This window comes from Ailuropoda melanoleuca, chromosome 4 (assembly GCF_002007445.2).
Source record: "Ailuropoda melanoleuca isolate Jingjing chromosome 4, ASM200744v2, whole genome shotgun sequence".
Taxonomy (NCBI): Eukaryota; Metazoa; Chordata; class Mammalia; order Carnivora; family Ursidae; genus Ailuropoda; species Ailuropoda melanoleuca.
The window spans coordinates 113,072,722-113,095,143 of NC_048221.1; the positions used below are offsets into that span (position 1 = coordinate 113,072,722).

At 35.7% G+C, this 22,422-nt stretch overlaps 1 protein-coding gene across 4 annotated transcripts in view; it reads left to right on the top strand.

Moving 5' to 3' along the window:
* Window positions 1-22,422, top strand: part of MAP4K3 (mitogen-activated protein kinase kinase kinase kinase 3) — a 185,445-nt gene that overhangs the window by 147,703 nt on the left and 15,320 nt on the right. For all 4 annotated transcript variants that reach the window (XR_004625031.1, XM_034659618.1, XM_034659619.1 and 1 more), the window contains 12 exons: window positions 1,138-1,176; window positions 1,415-1,468; window positions 3,535-3,577; window positions 3,872-4,031; window positions 4,880-4,992; window positions 8,381-8,422; window positions 10,219-10,303; window positions 11,669-11,748; window positions 16,184-16,244; window positions 16,328-16,445; window positions 20,586-20,644; window positions 21,636-21,739. Coding sequence is in view for 3 of the 4 variants with exons in the window: in XM_034659618.1 (XP_034515509.1) it covers window positions 1,138-1,176; window positions 1,415-1,468; window positions 3,535-3,577; window positions 3,872-4,031; window positions 4,880-4,992; window positions 8,381-8,422; window positions 10,219-10,303; window positions 11,669-11,748; window positions 16,184-16,244; window positions 16,328-16,445; window positions 20,586-20,644; window positions 21,636-21,739 (958 nt within the window). In the remaining variant the exon portion in view is untranslated. The remainder of the gene's footprint in view (window positions 1-1,137; window positions 1,177-1,414; window positions 1,469-3,534; window positions 3,578-3,871; window positions 4,032-4,879; window positions 4,993-8,380; window positions 8,423-10,218; window positions 10,304-11,668; window positions 11,749-16,183; window positions 16,245-16,327; window positions 16,446-20,585; window positions 20,645-21,635; window positions 21,740-22,422) is intronic.

Here is a 22,422-nt window from a genome sequence, read left to right on the forward strand (position 1 = left end):
TGCAATTAGTTTATGGCTTTCCCATGTCATTTACACTTGATTTAGAGCTTTGTCGTTTTTTAATATTTAGATTGTTAGTAAGCTGGCCTAATTAAGATATTTGAAGACCAAAATTTGTTCTATTAATTGTTTATACCAGCTAACCATTCCTTTCAGTTTCTCTGGTTTTATGTTTTGATAATTCTAAGGGCAGTTTTTTCCAATACATATCAGAGGGGTAAAATGATTAGAAGGTACTGCCTTACAACTTTCAAGGAGAGTAAATTTTCTGTTGACTCACTTTCACCTCAGTAATCTACTAGTAACCATATATCCTCCTATCCCATTGGCTTTAAGAAAGCTACGGAGTTTTTATGCTTGAAGAGTATAACATGGGAAATACGCTGCGTGAACTTGCAGTGACAAGAAGTAAGGGAACTTCAGGAATGCCACGAGTGCTCTCTTACATTCCTGAATATCAAAGTTTCATAAATTGCTCCTAATGATAAAATCCTCACACCTGGTCTGATACAGGCTTAGTCTCCCAAAAGTGTAAATGTGTTTGCCAGTACACCACTGGAGAACAGATGCTTCAGGTAAGTGAGTGTCTTCCGTGAAAGCCAAGTGCTACTACATTCATGTATTCACATCACATGCATGCATGCTTTTGCAGAGATCCAACCTGTTGAGTTTCATTTTGTAGGATTGCCTGAGAGCATGTTTTTTTTAAAGTGTGTCACCTTCCTTATTTTAAGAAAAAGAAAATATAATTTCAGGTGTCAGGTATAATGTTCCAGGTAAAATTTGAGTCCTGGAAACCCCTGACTATGACCCTGCAATTATGGTTTTGTCAGTCCTATTGTGACATTTCATGGTGGGTTGTTCTCTGTTTGAATTGGTATTTTTCAGTAACCATTAGGATTTATTTTGTTCATTTCAAATACATGTATAAAGACATTAGCAACAGAAAATATAGATATATTATTAAATATAACTTGACGTTCTGTGGTATAGAGATCATTGTAGCAGATGTTAATGAACAGTAAAAAGTAATTTAAAAGTTTGTGGGTAAGGTAAAAGTGATGAAAATATGTACTTGCTATACCTTTGCTTATTTATTCACATTATTTTTTGTTCTTGCTTTTGTTTTATTTTAAGGAGTCTTCTGAAGTCTGTTGAAGAAGAATTACATCAGCGGTAATTTTGATTTTTAATTAAGCTTAAAAAACTTTATGTCATAGATGCGTAAAATGTCTTTGCCCCCTTCTCTGTCACGTAGCCGAAGCTTGTCTTGTTGTTGTTTAATTCTGAATACTATAAAGCTGCAGAAATAAAATTCTGTCTTGCAGTAGCCCTTCCTGCATTTTCTGAAATTTCTTCTTAAGCCATTTGGTAAAGTCCGTTTAGTAACAGTGGAATCATCCTTTGTCCTTAGAGGGCATGTGGCGCATTTAGAAGATGATGAAGGGGATGATGATGGATCTAAACAGTAAGTTCTGTTTCTGTTTTTGATAAACGAAAACGTGTCATTTGGTTTATTTCATAAATCTGACAGCTTAATATTGCCAGTAATTTTAATGTCATTAGTAACATAGTATTATGGGTTATACCACAGTTTCTATCTCTTTCTCTATTCTAGTTGTGTTAGCTCAAGCAACATGAACAAAACACCATAGCCTGGTGGTTTAAACAATTGATCTCATAGTTCTGGAGGCTGGGAGGTTCGGGCTCGAGCTGCTGGCCAGTTTAGTTCCTGGTGAGAGGTCTCTTGCAGGCCTGCACATGGCTGCCTTTTCACCATGTTCTCAACCTGGGCTTTCCTCAGTTCAGGCATGCAGAGACAGAAATCTCTCCCCCTTTTCCTGTCTAATGAGGACCTCACTCTTATGACCTCGGTTAACCTTCCACTAAACACTAGAATATGAGCACAATTCAGCCAGGTTGTCTCCTCTCTGTAACAGGGATTACCTTTCCTCCCATTTCCACTAATATGTTCATCATTTCCACCTAAGACCCCAGCAGAATGGCTTTTAATGTCCACATTCTACCAGCATTCTGTTGGTGATTATTTATATATTCTCTAAGAAGATGGAAACTTTCCTCCAGCTCTCCTCTTTCTGGTCGTTCATCAAAATCACTCTTTAAGTCCATATTTCTAGCATGTACCCTAGAACTCTTCCAGCCTCTGCCCGTTACTCAGTTCCAAAGCTGTTTCCACATATTTGGGTATTTGTTATAGCAGTACCCCACTTCTTGGTACCAAGCAAGTCTGTCTTAGCTCCGTCTGCCACAAGAAAATACCATGGACTGAGTGACTTGAATAACAGATTTGTCACAGCTCTGAAGTCTTGGGTGTCTAAGATAAAGTAACTGCCCATTCAGTTCCTGGTAGGGGGCCCTATTCCTGGGTTGTAGACAGCTGCCTCCTTGCTGTGTCCTCGCATCGTCTTTTCTTGATGTGTACATGGAGAGGAGGGAGGAGCAATCTCTTCGTCTTCTTATAAGGTCCTGTTGGGTCAGGACCACCCTTAGAACCTCCTTTAACCTTAATTACCTTCTAGAAGCCCTGTGTCCAGATACAGTCATGTGGGGGGTTAGGGCTTCAACATAGGAATTTTGGTGGACAAAATTCAGTTCATAGCACTGACTGATGACAAAGAACTTTGAAAGAAACTAATTGACAAACACAGGAAATATATCTTGTAATTTAATGTTGTAAATTAGTAATTGGTAGATGCTATAAGTATTACTACAACTACAGAGGCTTGTACTTTGTTGAATAAATTTCATCTGATATGTTTTAAATGAACACATTGGATATAAGTGTATTTTTAAAGAGGGAATATTTTCACTTATGTAAGCATTGATACTTAGTTTTTTTAGATTTTTGTTTTTCCCCCTTTTAAGAAAGGTGCAGTTTCATGGTAGAGTGACACCTGACTAGCAGCTGGAGGCATGGAGGCATAGGTCTTCCTTTGTACCTCACTACTCTGTGACCTTGACTCAGGCCACTTAACCTCTCGGGGCCTCCCTCTCCTCATCTGAGAGTTAATGCTCGATCATCTTTTAATTTTTTTGTACATCTAAAATGCCAATCCTGAGTTGTAATGAATTTTAGCTTCAATCAAATAAATTCTACCTAAAATTTTGCAGCAAATGTAGGTAGCTTTTGATGAGCTTCATCAGAGATATTTCATATCTAAAAGTAGTAAAAAGCTTACATTGTAATATATTTTTATATTATATCATTTTGCTATTTTTCCCTAAACTAATTGCTGCTTATGTTTTTATTATAATTACCTTCCAATTGATATAAACTGGAATTGTAGTTATCTTTTCCTGTTTTAATTTGAAACCAAGAAAGCATATCTCCTTAATTACTTCTGAATAAAACTTCATTCAGTATAACTTGAGCATTTCACAGAATATTTTGGAAAACACTCATAATCTCAGAAAAAGGAACTTGTTTATGCAGATTTTCTTCCATATCTTTGAAAAATTAATTATATTTTAGTAATAATTCACTTCTGATTCTGAACTCTCATGTTTTTATAGTTCAACCATGAAAGCGAAAGTTCCACCTCCTTTGCCACCAAAGGTAAGCAGGTTTGTTTTTCAATTTGAGTTAACGTGTGTGTGTATGTGTGATTGTTCTGCCACTTTAGTACTGTATTAATAGTTTCTCTGTAGCTTATTTTCATTTGGGATCCACAAAAAAAAAAAAAAATCATGAACAAGTTACTAACCATGATATAGATGATTGTGGTTATATTTGTCTTTTTTTAATTATCCAACTTTTTACTTCAGGAAAAATGTTTCATATTTTTCCTTTTGAATGAAACATGAATAATTTCATGTTTAATCATTGGTCTCCTTTTCTGTATTATTCCAGCCTAAGACCATATTCATACCACAGGAAACTCATTCTACTGAGGATGATAATCAAGGAACCATCAAGAGATGTCCCACGTCAGAGAGCCCAGCAAAACCATCCCAAGTTCCGCCTAGACCACCACCTCCCAGATTACCTCCACAGAAGCCAATTGCTTTAGGTAATGGGGGAAGGGAGGGTGAGATTAAGCATGTTACCAGGGTTTAGTACTGTGTGAAAAAAACGGAGGGTATCTTTATTTTAAGAGAGTATTTGAAATTTCTTTGAGAGAGGGGAAGAGGAAGGCAACGACTATAGAGATGTTTTCTGCTTTTTGTCACATGGTTTGTAGTGTTTATATGACAGGATTACCTGTGACACGTTCTGGGATTCAGATGTCCTTGTTTCTCATCTCATATCTAGCCTCTTCCCTCTGGAGAATTGGGAATATTCAGTTCATCATTTAACTTAGCATGGCAACTGAAGAGACTGAACTCTGACCAAACAAGACAGTGTGTTTTGGTTGTAGGCTACTTGTGTTTTAGAAAAACAGGAGGGTACTCTAACTTCTTCATTTTATTTTATCATTTTTAGAAAAATGATTGTCAGTATTGCTAGGTGTTTGCCTCCAAATTAATCCTAGATGTTGTTTTAATACTATATTCTTGCATATTATGCATAAGATGCAATTTAAAAAAGAACAATTAAAGTTTCCTGGATAACATAGTGTAAATTGCCCCTTTCCTGAAAGTAGTTATATATTCAGTGTTTCTTTGTCCTTTACACAAATACATGTGCTTAGACATAACCTGATTTTAAATTTGTCTATATGAAAAAAGAGATGTAGGTAGCAGGACATGTGCATCAGACTTCTTTCTTCAGTACTAAATATTTCTGATTGGGTGATCCCAAATGAAGGCAGAAAACCATCTGAGAGATCGGATTTTTCTTTCCTACTTGGTAATTTTCTGAATGAAAGTTTTCATGAAAATTAATCCTTTTTAAATATATTTAAACATCTCACTGAAGGAAATGGAGTGAGCTCCTTCCAGTTAAATGGTGAACGAGAGGATTCATTATATCAACAACAGAATGAACACAGAGGCACAAACCCTTCAAGGAAAGAAAAGAAAGATGTACCAGTAGGTATTTATATTTATAAGCTCTCCTTGTATTTTTCTTTCTCATCGTTAAGTTAGTTTTGTTATTATAATTAATGAAACTAGCAATTACATATTTTACAATATGGTATTTAATATATTAATTATAATAATAGATTGCTTAAATCTTAAAAAAAGTAACTTTGCTGTGGCGAACTTTGAATGATGGCCAGTTGGTTATAATGGTGTATTATAAAATGTGGCCTTCTGCATACAGGTAACTATTATTATTCTCATGGAGATAAGATTGATTCTTAAAATGTTAGTTCCTTTTTCAATCTCAAAAAGTTATGGGAAGAAGGACATGGACACATAAGGAAAGCTAGAACTTAGGACAAGTTTTTAACTGTAGGCTACATACATAATTCATGGTATTACTACTCTTACTCAAAGAAAATACCTAACAAGGAGGAAAATTTTCCAATAGGTATAAAATATCATTTCAGGAAAGATGAAATTAACCTTAACAGTTATTCCTGTTACAGATAAATAAATATTATTTATCGGGGGATTAAAGTATTTTAACATTTGTGAAGAATTTGCTCTTCATCATCAGAAGACATTTGTCTGTCATCATAGAACTTAAAACAACAAAACATCCTTAAAATCCCCAATTCAGCATGAGATCATGAGATGAGATAGTATTTTTTAAAGTTTTTTGTGTATACTAAAGTTTGTTTTTGTAGATATTTATAATACACTTAAAATGTTTATGTGCATATAGCTATGATTTTATGTAGTAAGCACATTGCTAGAGGCTTTTGTACTATATCTAATCAACTTTTTTTTTAAGATTTCATGACATAATATGATATACCATTTTTTATTTTCAGTTAAAGCACTTAACTGGGATTATCCACTGTAATTTGTGAAATTTAGGTAGGACACTGTTAACAAAAGTGTAAAATGCCCTTCAGGAATAAGTTTTTATGAAGTCTGCCCAATCGAGCAGGGCCCTTTTGTTTTTATCAGTTTAAATTTTAGCAGCCCTCTTAATGTAGTACAGAAATATGCAGCCTTATGACTCTATAGTGCAGCATAAGAACCTTTGAGAGATGTATACATTTTTTATGTATGCATTTTTATCACTGTGTTAGCTCATGTCATTAGGGTAAGAAACTGCTATACGGTAGTAGTGAAACTAACAGTCTCAGTAATTCTGAAATATGTCTATGACTGTATCATAGGATAAACAGTGTCCATGATATATTGAAACATGATTACCGTTTCTGCAGCTTGAAATTATTTATAGCCAGTTCTGTCAATACTTAATGTAAATCTGGCATTCAGAGCTCCCTAATTAAAAATGTCTTGCTGAAGTAGATGATCTAACATAATTTAAGGACATCAATATAGAACTAAGTACAGAAATTACTTGCAAAATGGAAAAACATTATCAGAAATTAGTGGCCGTAATAGGCTGTACATCCTCATACACATGTCTACGAAGTAAAATTTCAAAGTCTCAATTTCAAAAGTATCAGTAGTTACAGGAGTAGTACTACACAGAATATTTCATCTGTATCATGTATATGAAATCAGTAGCTTTCTAGTTAATTTTTGTCACATCATTTAGATAATTTTGACTTAGATTGAAAAAAAATTAGGATGTCATTCCTTAAAATATTTAGATTAACCTCCAAAGAAGTCTAGACTTTTCATAAAATTTATGTTTGAAGTATCATCTCAGGACGACTGGGTGGCTCAGTCGGTTAAGTATCTACCTTTGGCTCAGGTCATGATCCCAGGGTCATGGGATCGAATCCTACTTTGGGCTCCTTGCTCAGCAGGAGCCTGCTTCTCCCTCTCCCCTGTCACTCCCCCTGCTTGTGCCCTCTCTCTCTTTTTTTTCTCTCTGACAAATAAATGAATAAAATCTTAAAAAAAAAAAAAAGTGGCTGAGTTTATCTTGAATTAGGAAAGACTACATTTAAAAAAATAAATAAAGTATCATCTCTCTCCAAAGAGATTCCTTCTCCAGGGGACACATCATATACTCCAGGCATGTAGCCCCTGGGAAAAATATCTGGTATTCTTGAGCATGTTGTAGGTGAATGATTATGCTATTTTTACTCTCCTTATAATTATCAGTATACTTTGACCAGTGATTGATATATTTGAATCCATCAAAATGTAAAACTTCATTTGACATTGTAAGCAAGGTTAAGATAATTTACAGATTAGGTTAAGACATTCGTAATATATTTAATAGATAAAGTATTCAAATCTAGGGCACCTGGTTGGCTTGGTTGGTTAAGTGTCTGCCTTCAGCTCAGGTTCCCTGGAATCAAGTCCCACATCGGGCTCCTTGCTCAGCGGGGAGCCTGCTTCTCCCTCTGCCTACCATTCCCCTGCTTGTGCTCACTCACTCACTCTCTCTGACAAATAAATAAATAAAATGTTTTTTTAAAAAGTATTCAAATCTAGATTATATAAAGAATTCCAACAAATAGATAAGAAAAAAATAACTTAGTTAAAAAAAAATGGGAAAAGACAATTCACAGAAGAGAATATACAGATAGCCAATAAACTGTTTTTTAAATATTCTCAATCTTCCTAACAATCAGAGCCATGCAAATTAAGGAGAAAATATTTTTTACTGATCAGTTTGGTAACATTAAGTGTCTGTAAGACCATAAGGAACCAGGGAGCTCCTACATTGCTGGTGGGTATGATATGAAATGAACAAGCACTCAGACAGTTTGGCGGTCAATATCTGCCAAAATGTAAAAGGTACAGCCCTTTGTTCCAGTAGTTTCTCTCTTCACAGCATACCCTAAAAAATTTATTCACACATTCCATAGTAAGGTATATGCAAGGGTGATCATTTCTGCATTGTTGTTATAGTAAAAAATGGAAAATAACTTAAATATCCAGTAATAATTAGGTAATAGTTAAATAAAGTATTATGTTGATACCGTGCTGCAGTTAAAACAAATGGACCAGATCTGTGTGTACTGATAGGAAGATCTGTCCAAAATCCAACGTTAAGGGGAAGAAGAGGTTGATAAAACAGTGCGTTAACTATTCATGTTCTAAAACACACACACACACAGTGTTTTCTGTGGGGATTCATACAAAGGAGGTATGGAAATATACACAAATACATGAGTGCATATAGTTGTCTAGAAAAAAGGCTTGGAAGGGTACACTCTAAACCAGTTTTTTTTTGGGGGGGGGGGGACAAGTACCAGGAATAAGTGGACTATACAAGGGTTATAGGGAACTTTTCAGCCTTATCTGTATTGTTTCGTTTTACAAAAAGAAAGTATTCATGTTTTTTTTATTTTGATACGTGTGTTTGAAATACAGTATTGTTACACCAAACAGCAACAAAAGAAGTATATTCATGCATGTATTCTTTTTCTAGAAGCCTATTAGTAATGGTCTACCCCCAACACCTAAAGTGCATGTAAGTATAAATATCAACTAGGTTGTTTTCAAGCTAAATACAGTGACAGATAATTGCTTGACTGTGTATCTTTGGTTAGATTTTTACCTGTTTGAAAGAATCTCCTTTATTAATAAAAAAAATCTAGAAGATTGCTAATTTAAATATTGTTACATCTGAAAAGTAGTTTTACAAGACAAAATTATGGTAAATTATACATTTTAAAGCTCCTTTATTCCAAAATTTGTTGATATCTTCTAAGGCACATGGATACAATAGGAAGTACAAAATGTAGATTGACACATTTTTTCCTAGTGTTCTCATTATCAAAAACAGAAGTTTAAAACTAGAAGGAACATTAAAGGACCATCTGGCCCAAACTCTTATTTTGACTGTGAGTAAAACTGAGACCCCAGAATCTTTGCAAGATCACAGAACTCCACCCAGTTCCTAGGTACACCTGTGTTCTACTCCATCCTGGTTTTGTTTTTTGTTCGTTTGTTTGTTTTTTGTTTTTTATTAGACTGTGCTGCCTTAGAATTAAAATTATATTAGCTCAGTGTAATTGTGCATCAGTATAGATAGACCTGCATTTTCGCCACTGCAAACCTGTAACCTAAAATGTAGTGTGACGCTAATTTAGAAGGTGTCCACTGCATTTCTAGTGTGTAACCTCTCGACTCTTCTTTTGTAGTCTTTTTAGTTTCTTACTCCACTTTGTAATTAGTATTAAAGATCTGAATATTTATCCCTTATCTTACAAAATAAAAGATTGGAGAGTAAAAGGCTCCCAAGTCTAGCAGAGACACTTAAACAAGAGGACACAATTTCCTGTTTGGCTACAGCGCAAAGCTCTCAGGTCAGGTGCGCAGTTGACAGGGAAGAGCTCATAACCGGAAAGCCAGGTACGATCAGCTTCCGGACCAGCTTATGGTTGGGGTTGGTTTGCTTGTTTGGCACCTCATTTTGTCAATTTGGATTTTTAGGGGTTAGGCAGCACCTCCACATACAAATTTTGGCAGCTATCTTAAAAAATAATTATCGGAATTAGTTAAATGATACAATTTCTGCCCTATACCTTAAAAACATTTTTTATTGGTCTCCTACACCTGATAGTATTTCCAGGTGGTGGTTGTTTTTTGGTACCAAAATCTTAATAGTATTGGTTGGTAGGTTTCTGTGAGGAAAAAGGAAATCTTCAGGTTTATAATTTTCTTTTTTTATGTTAATATTTTTAATCCCTTATAATTAACTGTGGTAATGTGTTCTGTCTCTGGATATCATCTCCATGTTTGTGAAGAAAATATTCCAGCTATAAAATGATGCACAATGCACTTCTTCCCACCAGATATTTTTGTATTCTTTTTCCCCAAGGTGTTGGTAGAAAAAGTGATTAAATGAATAAGCTTGCTTTATTTATTCTAACCTGAACAACAGTTCCAAAATTAACATTTTACTCTTTGAAGATCAAAAAAAAGTTCAAATGAATGATTCTGTATTTCCTTATAAGGTGTTTATTATATGAAAGACTTGTAAATGGGCTTCAAAAATATTAACATAAAGAAATAAAGCTTATTGACCATCCAGGGGCAATAAGCACATTGCTTATTTTTTTTAGAAAGTGGGTACAGACCCATGTTTTGAAATACATGGTATGAATTTGAAATCAACTATACCTCTTTCATGTTGTAATATTAAATTTAATGATGAATAACATTTTAAGTCATGAAATGAAATAAACTTTTCGCCTTTGTAGAGGTTATGATTTCCTTCTTATCAGAGAATATTGTATTACTTGGTTATTCTTGTTTTTCCAGATGGGTGCATGTTTTTCGAAGGTTTTTAATGGATGTCCCTTGAAAATTCACTGTGCAACATCTTGGATAAACCCAGATACAAGAGGTAGTACTATATGTTTATATCTGTTATCGTTCTAATTGTTTTTTAAGCTGAGACCGTGAAAGCATTCAGTTTTCTTCATGTTCTGAATACCTTTCTGAAAAATTTTTCTTATAATTTTTTAAAATTATTTAAGGTAAATATGTTTCTCTATGTTATCAGCAGTGTTTGAGGTGACCTGTGACGCTATAATTTCACTCTGTGGTCCCCATGTCAATAGAATGAAACCATATACTTTGTGCCACCCTAATTTCTTCCAGAGAAGTTTTTTCTGTAGCTGCACATATCTTTGTGTTTTAGGTACAGCTGTTAAAGGAGTTTAACAGCTAAGGGTCCAGGGTGTAGTGAACACATTGGAGGACCTCTCCACCTTAAAGGGGATCATAATAAGGATCGTTGTCATCAGTCACTGACTTAAAGATTACCAGCATGCTCTCACTATATATCTTAATATCTGTTTATATAAGATCTACATGAATACATGCCCACACGTCTTCTTACTAAATCTTTTAAAAATCCAAGGTGTAGGAACTGTATTTCACAAGTAGGGAGAATGACATTCAGAGAGGTTCATTGTTTCATTACCAGTCAGGGGTAGATCTGCACTTTGAACCCAGTTCAGTTGTATTGTCTGACCACAAAGCTTATGCCTTTAATCTGCCAGCACTAATCCTAAATACTGGGCAGTAGAGGAATGCTCCTCGCATTTTAAGTTGTTCTCAGCATACTTCAGTTTAGTCAGGAGAAATTCTTGACCTGTTGTTTTTTATTATCAAAAGCAGATCAGACAGGACCATGGCTAAACCGCCATCTTCCAGCAGATATTGAGTACCCTAGTAGGTATGCATCCAGGTTTTAGGGTACTTTTTGAATAGGCAGTAGCCAGGTCCTGGTTTGTTTTTGTTGTTGTTCGTTATTTGTTCTTTTTTAAGATCCTGGTGTTTTGATGTTACTGCTAAAAATGGTAGCCCATCTGCAAAAATATTTTTAATGTGTATCAGTTCTTCTTTACTCATAGTCTGTACACTGATTGTACATGATCCTGTCTTAAAGGAATTTTAGAAAAGAAGCTATAGATTCCCTGCCAGGCCTCAGCACCCTCTGACGAGTAAGGAGCCCTAGCATTCCAGACTTCAAAACCTCTTTTACATAAAAGTTTTCCTCTCTGCTTTGAGGCTGGTATTTACATATAGCTCAGTTCATTAAGGTAGAGTATTTAGCCACTTACTTGTATTAAAATATATATTTACTGCTTATCAATCACAGTAATTCTTTCTTCATGTTAATACATATTTACTTAATTTGTATATAAATCCTTTTGGAAAGTATTTTACGTATCAGAACGGTGAATTATTTTTGTCATTTCAGATCAGTACTTGATATTTGGTGCCGAGGAAGGGATTTATACTTTGAATCTTAATGAACTTCATGAAACATCAATGGAACAGGTGTGTTATTTTGTATTTTCCCTTTTTTAAAGTTATATATAGATACTAGACAAGAAATAAGGTTCAGTTCTAGGATTTTCTGCCTCTTTGATCCATCAGAGCTTCATAGAGCATGTTGTATTCATCAGGTACTGAGGACACATTCGCAGGACTAGTCCTGCCCTGCAGGACCTCATGATGTAATAGAGAACGAGACACAGCAGTCACTACAGCAATCAGGTGTCATGCTAGGAGTGAGCACAAGGTAGAGGCCACAGAGTTGCAAGTTACTAGCACCTCCCGTGGCAGGTGAGAAGAGACCATTCGTGGCAGTGCTGGATGGAGGGTAAATATGAGTTGTGAATCAACACGAAAAGGACAGGGAACCATGAACAGACAGCCTGACTGGGGTATAAAATGAGGCAGAGTAGTAACAGTAAATGGAGGTGGATGGGGAAGGCAGCTGCCAAACCCCCGAGCTTCATGAGCCACGCTGATGACCAGGTCCGTGTTTTAGAATGGTCTGTTTGCAGTGTGGTGAGAGATGGCAGGAGAGATTTTGGTCAAAGGATGAAGAAATGTTGAGTCGGGGCAAAAGTGGGGAGGACAGAAAGGAAAAAGTGGGGTTTGAAATCGTTTGGGGACATTTCTTTTGTCCCAGTGATTGGGGGAAGCTTTTGGCATTTAGTACCCAAAGGCCAGCAATGCTAACCAACCTGCAAAACGATAATGATGGTGCTAGGAGCTAATACCTGTGTAAAGCTTACTGTGTGCCAAATACTGTGTTCAGCATTTTTTTTTTTTAAGATTGATTTATTTATTCCAGAGAGAGAAAGAAAGAAAGTGGGTGGAGGGGCAGAGGGGAGAAAATCTCAAGCAGACTCCCTGATTAGCAGGGCTCAATTCCATGACCCATGAGATCATGGCCTACGCTGGAACCAAGAATCAGATGCTCAGCCGACTGGGCCACCCAGACACCATTGCTAAATGCTGTTTTTAAACGCTTTACATAATTCGCTTATTCAATCTCACAACAACTCTCAAAGATAGATACCATCATGGATAGCATTCCGATGACAAATCTGAAGCACAGAAAGGATCAGTAACTTTTCAGAGACCCCACAACTATTAAGTAGCTGAACTGGATGGGATGTGAACCCAGGCCAGCTGGCTCCGGAGTCTGTGTCCTTAACTACTTCACCACACTGCCTCTCCCACTTGTATGGCCCCTGTAGACAAACACCAGACCTAGAGAAAGATTAAAGAGCTAGAATTGGCCATATTAAATGACCTCTTCAACATGAAGGCTCAGGAAAAGTCTAGGTTGACCCCAGGTCTCCAGCTAGAGTGAACGACAGTACCACCTGTTAGGGTATGGGATACAGGAAGGGAAGTAGATTAGAAGGACGTGATACTGCATGCAGTTTGGTCACATTGAGTTTTGGGTGCCTGTGGGATGTATAACTGATTGTCCATTATCAGTATAAATTGATTACAAATACAATGGAGAGAAAAAAATCTGTAAGTAATGGTATTTTCTTCATAACCAAACATTTCCGTCTTTTCTCATTGAAGCAGCATTTTTAAATTAGATTTTCTAACAAAATCCTCAACTGCATGATATACTCTAAATCCTTCAATCTGGAAGTGATATACAGTGAGGTGGCTGAAAAATACTAGGAACTAGAGAAAAATGAAAAGGGTCTTGTTACTTATAATAATTAATAAATAACTCAAAGGTAGTGATATTTTTCTTGGATATAATATATCTAAAAATCACCTTACAGGTAGCAATATTAATTGTAAGGAACAAGACCAACTCCATGCATAGGTGGGGTAAGCATTTATCCACCTAATTCAAGGGACAATTAAGTGAAGGTGCCCACCAACCCCTCCCGGTCCCAGTCTGCAGGAAGTAATCTCCTGAGATGCTTCAGCGTTGGAAACTACACTGTTTGAATAATATATTCTGAGCTATACATGCCCTATGAAGTGAAACCTTTTCCCTCGCAGAGGAAGCCTTTGAGAGTAGGGAATGGCAATATGTGAGATCCTGAGGTTTTTTTCATCTTGCTATGAAATTATTAGGTGGATTTTCTCTGTCCTCTGGGGGAAAGAGACCAGGAGGCATGAGTCTGCTAGATAGGGGAAGATGCTGGAAGGAGAGGAAATGACACCAAACAGCGTCCTGGTTTTAAATTTTTTATCTGCTTTTATTATTTATAGCTAACATTCACTGAGTGCTCCGCGTGCGCCAGTCTTCCACGCCCTTTTCTTGTTTAATTGCCACAGCAACTCTGTTAGGTATAGGCGCTCTGTGTTACAAGTAAGAACACTGACTCGCAGAGATCACGTTATCCAAAGTCACAGTCACTGAGAAAGCAGGTGTCTGAGTCCACGCAGACTTGTAGAACCCACTCTTCTTAACTACTGTGTACTTTCATTTAATGGATTATTTCACCTAGAGCCTACTATGCTTAAGGAAATAGACATTAGAAATCTAGAAAAGCTTTAAGGTTTTATTAAATGTGGTTAAAAACAAAAATCCAATGTGAAATCCACTTAAAACTTTGCATCAATACTTTGTCATTGTCTCTGTGTTGATAATTTATCATGGAGGCGTTTGTGTCTTAGCCTGGTACTTTGTGTGTATGCTTCCTCTCACAATAAACCATAGACTTAATACCAGAGAAATACTTTCTAAGTTTTTTTATGAAGATCAACCCAGTTCAAGACAGTATTAAATAAAAATCAGTTTTCTTCCGCTTTGATAACATACTGCTATCTGGCTTATAATAAGTTATTGTCCCTCTTTCTGCCTTATTTTCTCAATGGAGCCAACGAATTCCCAATTCTATTGTGAATTTTTTATGACTAGCATAAAGTAGGAAATGTTTATGTCCTTTCAGTCTGAGACACAGCTATAGGCACATTTTAGAGAACATAGTAATATTGTAATAACATTGTATGGCAACAGATGGTGACTACACTTAACCGTGGTGAGCACTGGATAACCTATAGAATTGTCCAATCAGTATGCTGTGCACCTGAGATTAATATAACATTGTATGTCAACTATATTTCCGTAATAATTCTTTTTGAAACGATGTTGCCATGTTTTGTTTGGAGAAATTAGATACTTTATGTGAGTATATTTTGCAAATAAATGAAACAATCAGGTTTTATATAAAATAGGTTTTACTTTGTTTCTTTCCCTTTTATGATTACCTTTTCTCCTTTAATTATTCAGGGCCCTCATTGTGACTTTGTGCTTTAATAAAGTAAAGCCCTTTGAGGCCTTGCTATGTTTCATTTGTCCCTTCGTTCCCTGCCCACATCCCAGTCTGTTTGGAGTAGGAGCTTCCAGAGCTAGCGCGGCACTCGGGCTTGTGAAATCAGAATGCTTAATCATAGTCAGCAGTGGCTCTCAGACCTCAGTATGCGTCAGAATCTCCTGGAGGGCTGGTTAAAACCTAAATTGCTGGGCTCACCTTCAGAGCTTCTACTTCAGTAAGTCTGAGGTGGGGTCCAAGAATTTGCGTTTCTAACAAATGCCTCCATGATGCCAGTAATGCTGATGTGAAAGGACGGACCGCTTTGAGAACCACTGGGCTTTTTTTTTTTTTTTTTTTAATATGTTAGTCCTCCTACAGTACATCATTAGCTTTTGATACAGTGTTCCATGATTCATTGTTTGCGTATAACACCCGGTGCTCATGGCAATACGTACCACTGGGCTTCATAATAAAATGTATTAATGAGAGCAGTTATGTTTTTCCTTCAAAGTACATGGACTGCATTCCATGGAATCCCCTTTTCTTTGCCCTAAATAGTAATCACTTTCAAACTTCCAGAGATGCCTCTCAGTTCTTTTGGAGTGTATTTCAGAAATGAATTCCGTATCTATATTCTTAATTATTTGTGCATTTTCATCATATTCCCTCAGCCTTTTTTTCCTCCATACCCAGTGTTTCTATACCCTATATTCCACTGCACCATGATCCTTAGAATTTTCTATCTCTGCTGCTCCAGAAGCCATGCATGTCTGAATGCCTAGATACAAACGTATTTGGAGAATTACACAGGAAAGTTAATTACCTAACCCCACAACCAAAATAAAGGAGTAGACATTGTTTGAAAATGTCCTTTCTCCCCTTGTAGTTTGGGGTTTTATAGTTCTTAACCATAAGGGAGACTCAAACTAATCATATCTTGTTGAGACTAAGGTAATGAAATTACATTGCTAATTTATTTACTTTTCTCCCATATAAATGTATGTGTATGTATGTTGTCTTGTTTTAAATGTCTTCTAAAATGAATTCCTATTAAAAATAAGTTTCTTTTTTAAGAACTGGCCTGTTGATAAGACAGCTTACATGGTTAATTATGTACATATTTACATTACTCTTTTGTCTGTTATCTTTTATAAACCCTGCACTTTTTTTTTTTTAACCAGCTATTCCCCCGAAGGTGTACATGGTTATATGTAATGAACAATTGCTTACTATCAATATCTGGTAAGTCTTATAGTTTTTACATATCTTACAATTGTTCCTATTTATGTTACTAGCTTTTATATCATGGTTATTTTTCTTTACAGGTAAAGCTTCTCAGCTTTATTCCCATAATTTACCAGGGCTTTTTGATTATGCAAGACAAATGCAAAAGTTACCTGTGTCTATTCCAGCACACAAACTCCCTGACAGAATACTGCCGAGGTAACTGTATATTTAATTATGTTTCATCCTTAGAGATAATATGTTAATTAATTCTAAATAATAGTTATACTACAGAAATTGAAAAAAGCACTCAGTTTGGGTTAATAGAAATCATGTGTAATGAAAAAATTGAACTGAAGATACCTCTGGAATTTTAAAACTGATTAGTATTTTCTACAAGGTTAAAACTAATTTTTTTCTATAATTTGCTAGTAATTTTTCATCACATATAGTGCTTTTGACATACTTGTGTTAATTTGAATAAAGTGAATTTTTTTCTAAGTACAGTTTCTAAACTTAGAAAATCAAAATGATTTATTAAATCAAGTTTTTTACATTAGAAGATAATTACTTAGGAATTGAGGAGTTTTGCTTTTCTACTTTCAGGGATTTTTCATTTTTCTCTCTCTTCCTTTGGTTATTATATTGCACCTCATTTGTTGTCCAAAAGGGTCTTCTGAGTCTGGTAGAAATCGTATTTTACAAAAACATTATACTATAGCCATTCTTCCTTTACCATATCATTATGTAGACAAACTAATGTACAGCCTTAGCTTTCAAGTACCTTGAAAAGCTGTTGTTCTCAATTGCTGAGTTTACAGTAGAGCTTAAATTTGCCCCATTGTGTAAAAGACTTTAAAAATTAACCTTTTTGATGAAAATCACTTAAAAATTATACTGCATGCTTTTCTGTCTTCTTAAAATAGACCACATTGAGTTTAATTGGGCCTTTTCATGATGACTCAGAGTTGCAACTATGAGCTTGATTTATTGGACTTACATTATAATATCTACAGTTGGAGTTAGCTATTGCTAGCCCCAAGAATGGGGTCAGGGAGTTTCTTTCTTCACATAGAGTTTATCTGTCCCTCTTTTTCTCCCAGCTGCCCCTTGGTGCTGTTGATTTTCTGTCTTATATAGCACATCTCCATCTAGCTGTCTAACTTGATAATCCTAAATTCCTCTGGCCATGGAAACTGACCACCAAGCTTTAAAAATATATGTAAGGGGGGGCACCTGGGGGGCTCAGTCGGTCAAGCGTCTGCCCTCAGCTCAGGTCATGATCTCAGGATCCTGGAATTGAGTCCCAGGTCGGGCTCCCTGCTCAGCGGGGACCCTGCTTCTCCTTCTGCCCTCCCCCCTGCTCATGTTCTCTCTCTCTCTGTCAAATAAATAAATAAAATCTCTAAAAAAAATAATAAAATTGTATGTAAGGTACAAGAGCCCTCCAAGGAACGTAAAGCACATAAATTTTAATGTATTCACTTTTTTATATCATTTTGTCAGAATAGAGACATATATAGCTTATTTGTAGCTGTGTTTTAGTTCTTCAAATTTTACTGAATATACCAGACGTGAAGAAAGTTTCCTAGTATATACCTGAAACAAAACGGAATAACATATGACCTCTTCCTTTAAGGAATTTCCAGAGGAGGATGTTACCTCTAAGAGTACTTTACTTCTGGGCTGTCATTTCATGTAACTTTGTTACAGTCAGTCTTCAGTGTTAGTAGCACTCACCAATGTGTCCTTCCCACTGTCTTCAGTTTTGTTATCAAGAAGTCAGTTATTGTAAAATCTACTCTTAATTCTCTCATTTACTGGCAGGAAATGTGAAAACATTTTTTGCATGGTAAGATTTGATATGCGTATTAGTACCAGTTCCTCTACTGCAAAGTGAGCACAAATTAAACTTCCTTTGAACATCTTATAATGTCCCGTGGTTCTCATTATAAGTCTAGGTACTCATTGTATTGTACTGTAAAGCCTCTGTAGTAAAGCGTAAGCTTTGGAATCTAGGTAGACTTGAATTTAAATCCTGCCCAAACTGACTAGGTTTGGGACTATGAATAAATTATACAACCTCTCATCTATAAAATGGAGCCAGTAAACACCTATCTTGCAAAGTTGTTTTTAAAATGATAAATTATGTATGTATGGTATCCACCATGGTTTCTGGCACCCAGTAGGCTCTTAATAAGTAGATCTGTTGTCATCATTGTCAGGCGTGGTAAAATTGAACCGTGTCTGTAACGCACCCTAAAATATCTTACATCAAATACACTGAGAAGCTTGGTTCACTTAGGATTCTAGTTGACTGGGTGCTGGTAAATAAATTTTATTGCCTTACTGTAAAATCATGACTAAAAGCAAGGTAAGTCTGTGTAGAACACTGTAAAAAATTTTAAACTTATAACATTTGATTGTGCTGCTCACAACTGTTTGGAATAGTTTCATCATTGTTAACACTAAGCTGTACTTCGTAGTTGATCTCGTATTGACTGTGTGGTATTCTTTACAGTCTTTCAGAACCTTGCAGTTAGTTAATCCTCCTGGGTTTTGACAGATTCAGTAACTTAACCCGAGTAACCTTGGGACCAGGGGACGAGTTCACAAGTGTGGGCCAGGAACATTAAGCTTGTTGCAGTGCAAATCTATCAAAACCTTGATTTAGATTTTTTTAAACTTGAAAAAGCACTTTGGTTCAAGCAGTTTACTTCATTTAAAGGTGTGGGGAATTTTTGCTTTGTTTTAAGCTGTATGAAATTTTCACTGTATACGAAAGGGGCCTTTTTATAAATATTAATGTAATGCATGAATTGGAACGTTAAACTCTTCCCAACATGAACATAGTTGAGGGGAACAATAGGTGCTTTAACCCAAAATTTGAAATCAAGGTGTTCTAGAGCACGTTGTCATTTAGCGCCTCAGTATCTGACACATTTGTGTCATTGTTTAGGTGCCATACTATTAACAAAATTCTCATTCACACAGATAAAGTACTTACAGGTGGCAACAAATTTTAACATCTTCTCTTGCAAGCTCAGAATAGTCTTTAGTGAAACTGATACAGAATCATAAAAGAGAAGTGGATTTTTTTTTCTAAGTCGAATCACTATGAACGCTACCGTTAAACTAAGACACTAGATTAAAATTCTTTCTTCCTAGAATTGCTAATTGTATGACATTGAGGAAATTATTAAATCTAACCCTCAGATTTCTATGCTATGACCTATCTCATGGAGGGACTGACAAAGAACATGTGAAATTCATGGCAACCAGTAAGGTCTTAGTAAATGTTAGCAGTAGTTATTAAAGTTTTTATAAACATAAACATCAGCACATAAAACATATTAAAAGCTAAAATTACAATTCCTCAGCATTATATACTTTGTTACTACTTAGCTGCCAATTGTACAGTGACAAGGGCATCCAGCACGATTATTCTGAGCTTGTTTGGAGTGGTATTGAGCGTGCATGCTTAGCTATTTTATTACCAGCAAAGCACAACTCTGTTTTTTGTTGTTGTTGTTTTCGTAAAGACGAGCAGACCAATGACATCTAATCTGTGGCACATTTACACATGTAAAAGAAGTTTAAATATGTATACAGAAATGGAGACGTATAATTTGACATTTGCACTAACATTCTGTTTTATCAACTTTCATTATAAAAGACGTTTGAGTTTATATGTATTTTTTAATTGTAGTTTAAGAACTAATTTTAAATGGATTTTTACATATTAAGTTTGAATCAAATGTTTGCAGAACCTTTCTAAAGGACCTTTGCCAGAAAATCTATACCCCATTCTTCCTGAGTAGAGAAATAAAAATGTCTAAAAAAAGTTCTTACAAATTGTTTTAGTGGTAAGACAAGATTTTACATAGCTTGAATTTATTACATGTGCCAAAAATATCTTTCCTCAGTTTATGGCTTATCTTTTTACTTTCTTAGTGGTATCTTTTGATAAACCAAAGTTATTAATATATTCAACAAATTCATTCAAGAAATTGTCATCTGTAGTTTAAGGTGATAGGGATCCATTCATGAAAATATATCAAAGTTTATTAATATTTTCCTGCATAATTTGTTCTTTTTGCATTTTTTTAAGAAATCCCAAGGTTATATTCTTCTAAGTCTAAATATTTCATAGTCTTGTTTTTCATACTTTAATAAATCCTTAATCTATTTGGAATTGATAGAAGGGGGATGAGAAACAGATTAAATGTATTCTTATTTTTTATAGATGACCCTAGTAGGTTTAACAACTCATCCTTTCTCCACTGATCTGTAATGATACCATTATCATATACTAACTTCACCTACATGTATTATATATTCATTTTCATTTACATTTAGGAAATTTGCTGTATCAGCAAAAATCCCTGAAACCAAGTGGTGTCAGAAATGTTGTGTTGGTAAGTAAACTGTTCCAGAACATGTAGCTCTCCTGCTTTGCAGAGTAGCTAAGAAAATACTATGAGGCTCATTTTTAAATCTGGTATAAAACAGTACTTCTCCAGGGCATTCTGCCAGTAATAGTTTATTTTTCCCCCTTAAGTAAAACAAATGTCTTGGCCGTTCAGTCTCCATGTAGACTAAACCTAATGTAGTACCTTGCACATAACAGTTGTTTTGCAGATAATTTATTGACTGGATACATGGAGAAAGTAGGATGACTTTTTATTACAGCTCTTTATCATACCCTGTTCTCCAGGGGGCCTGTTCTTTATCATTCTTATGCTGCTCGGCAATGGCTTATGAGACTGCATTTATTCATTCAGCATATATTTTCATGCCTTTAGTATGTGAAACCTTATGCCTGTGACATGAAGGTTATAGTCTCCCTGTTCACACACGACGATCCTAAATTCCTCCCCCACCCCCATCACAACCATCTATTTTATTTGCATATAGCAAAAGGAAAAAAGAGTTTTCTTTCCTTCCCTTAAAAACCTCTGAGGCTTTATTATTTTTAAACCTATATTTTGAGATTTGATTAATAATGTATTCATGTTGCTAGAACCACAGCATCATTGCCTCTGAACATTGCTACCAAAAGCACCCTTAGTCACCTGTCCCTAACTGTGCTGTATTCTCCCCAGATCTACTTAACGATCCTTCGTTCGGGATCTTGCTGCCTCACCTAATCTCCGTGCTACCATGAGACCTAAAATCTCTCTTCCCACTGCCAGATCCCATAACAACCACCACGTTCATTTGTGCTCAAGACAAAACTCCTGCAAGTGATGGAGGAGTTTCCAACTCTTACTGAAAGTGTTTTCACCCTGCAGTCTAATTAAGAAATTGAACTGGCAGCCAGCGTTTGTTTGTGCTCAGAGCATGCAACTGCTATTGTTAGGACTTTGTGTTGCAAAGGAACTTACATATGCTTTTTTGCCTTGACAGTGCGAAATCCTTACACAGGCCATAAGTACCTATGTGGGGCACTTCAGACTAGCATTGTTTTATTAGAATGGGTTGAACCAATGCAGAAATTTATGTTAATTAAGGTAAGCATGAAAAGCAACCTAAGTCATTCTTAGTATAAAAGCTTCATTAAGTCAGTTTTCCTGCTCTTTCACAAAAAAAACCATTTTTTCTTTTTTCCCATTTCTTATCAAGTTAATTTCATGGTTTTGGATTATGTGGCAGGGTAGTAAAAATCTGCCCAATTGTAAGGAAATCAGTTGGCCAGATAAAAGCTTTAAAAGAGACTAGAGAAATAGTTGAGGGAAACGGCAGTGGGAGCGAGAAATAGGCTCTCACATACAGTCTCATGTCCAGAACAGGAGGTGTTAAGAAGCAGTGGAATGTTGTTTGAATGTATTCTCTAGTTGACCTGCTCCATCACAGCAGAGAAGCAACTTCCAGGTTGGTGTTTGGCCAAGAGTGACTAGGGATAACAATAGAGAGCGGGGACTTATTTAATTCGGTTATATGCGTAGCTGTTAATTTGCCCAGGCCTTCCCATGGATGGTTTTTTTGTGCCTATGTTTCTCTAGAATCTTTAATTAATGAATATTCTTTAAAATATTTAACATTACTCAGCTATAACTTAAAATTGGGGGAAAAACTAATAAAATGGTTCACTCACACCAAGGAAATACCAAATGAATTTTTGAAGCTGTTTTCTTCGCTATTTTATATAAATTAAGTAGTCTTATTTCCTAAGCATTTGAGATCTCCCTGGAAC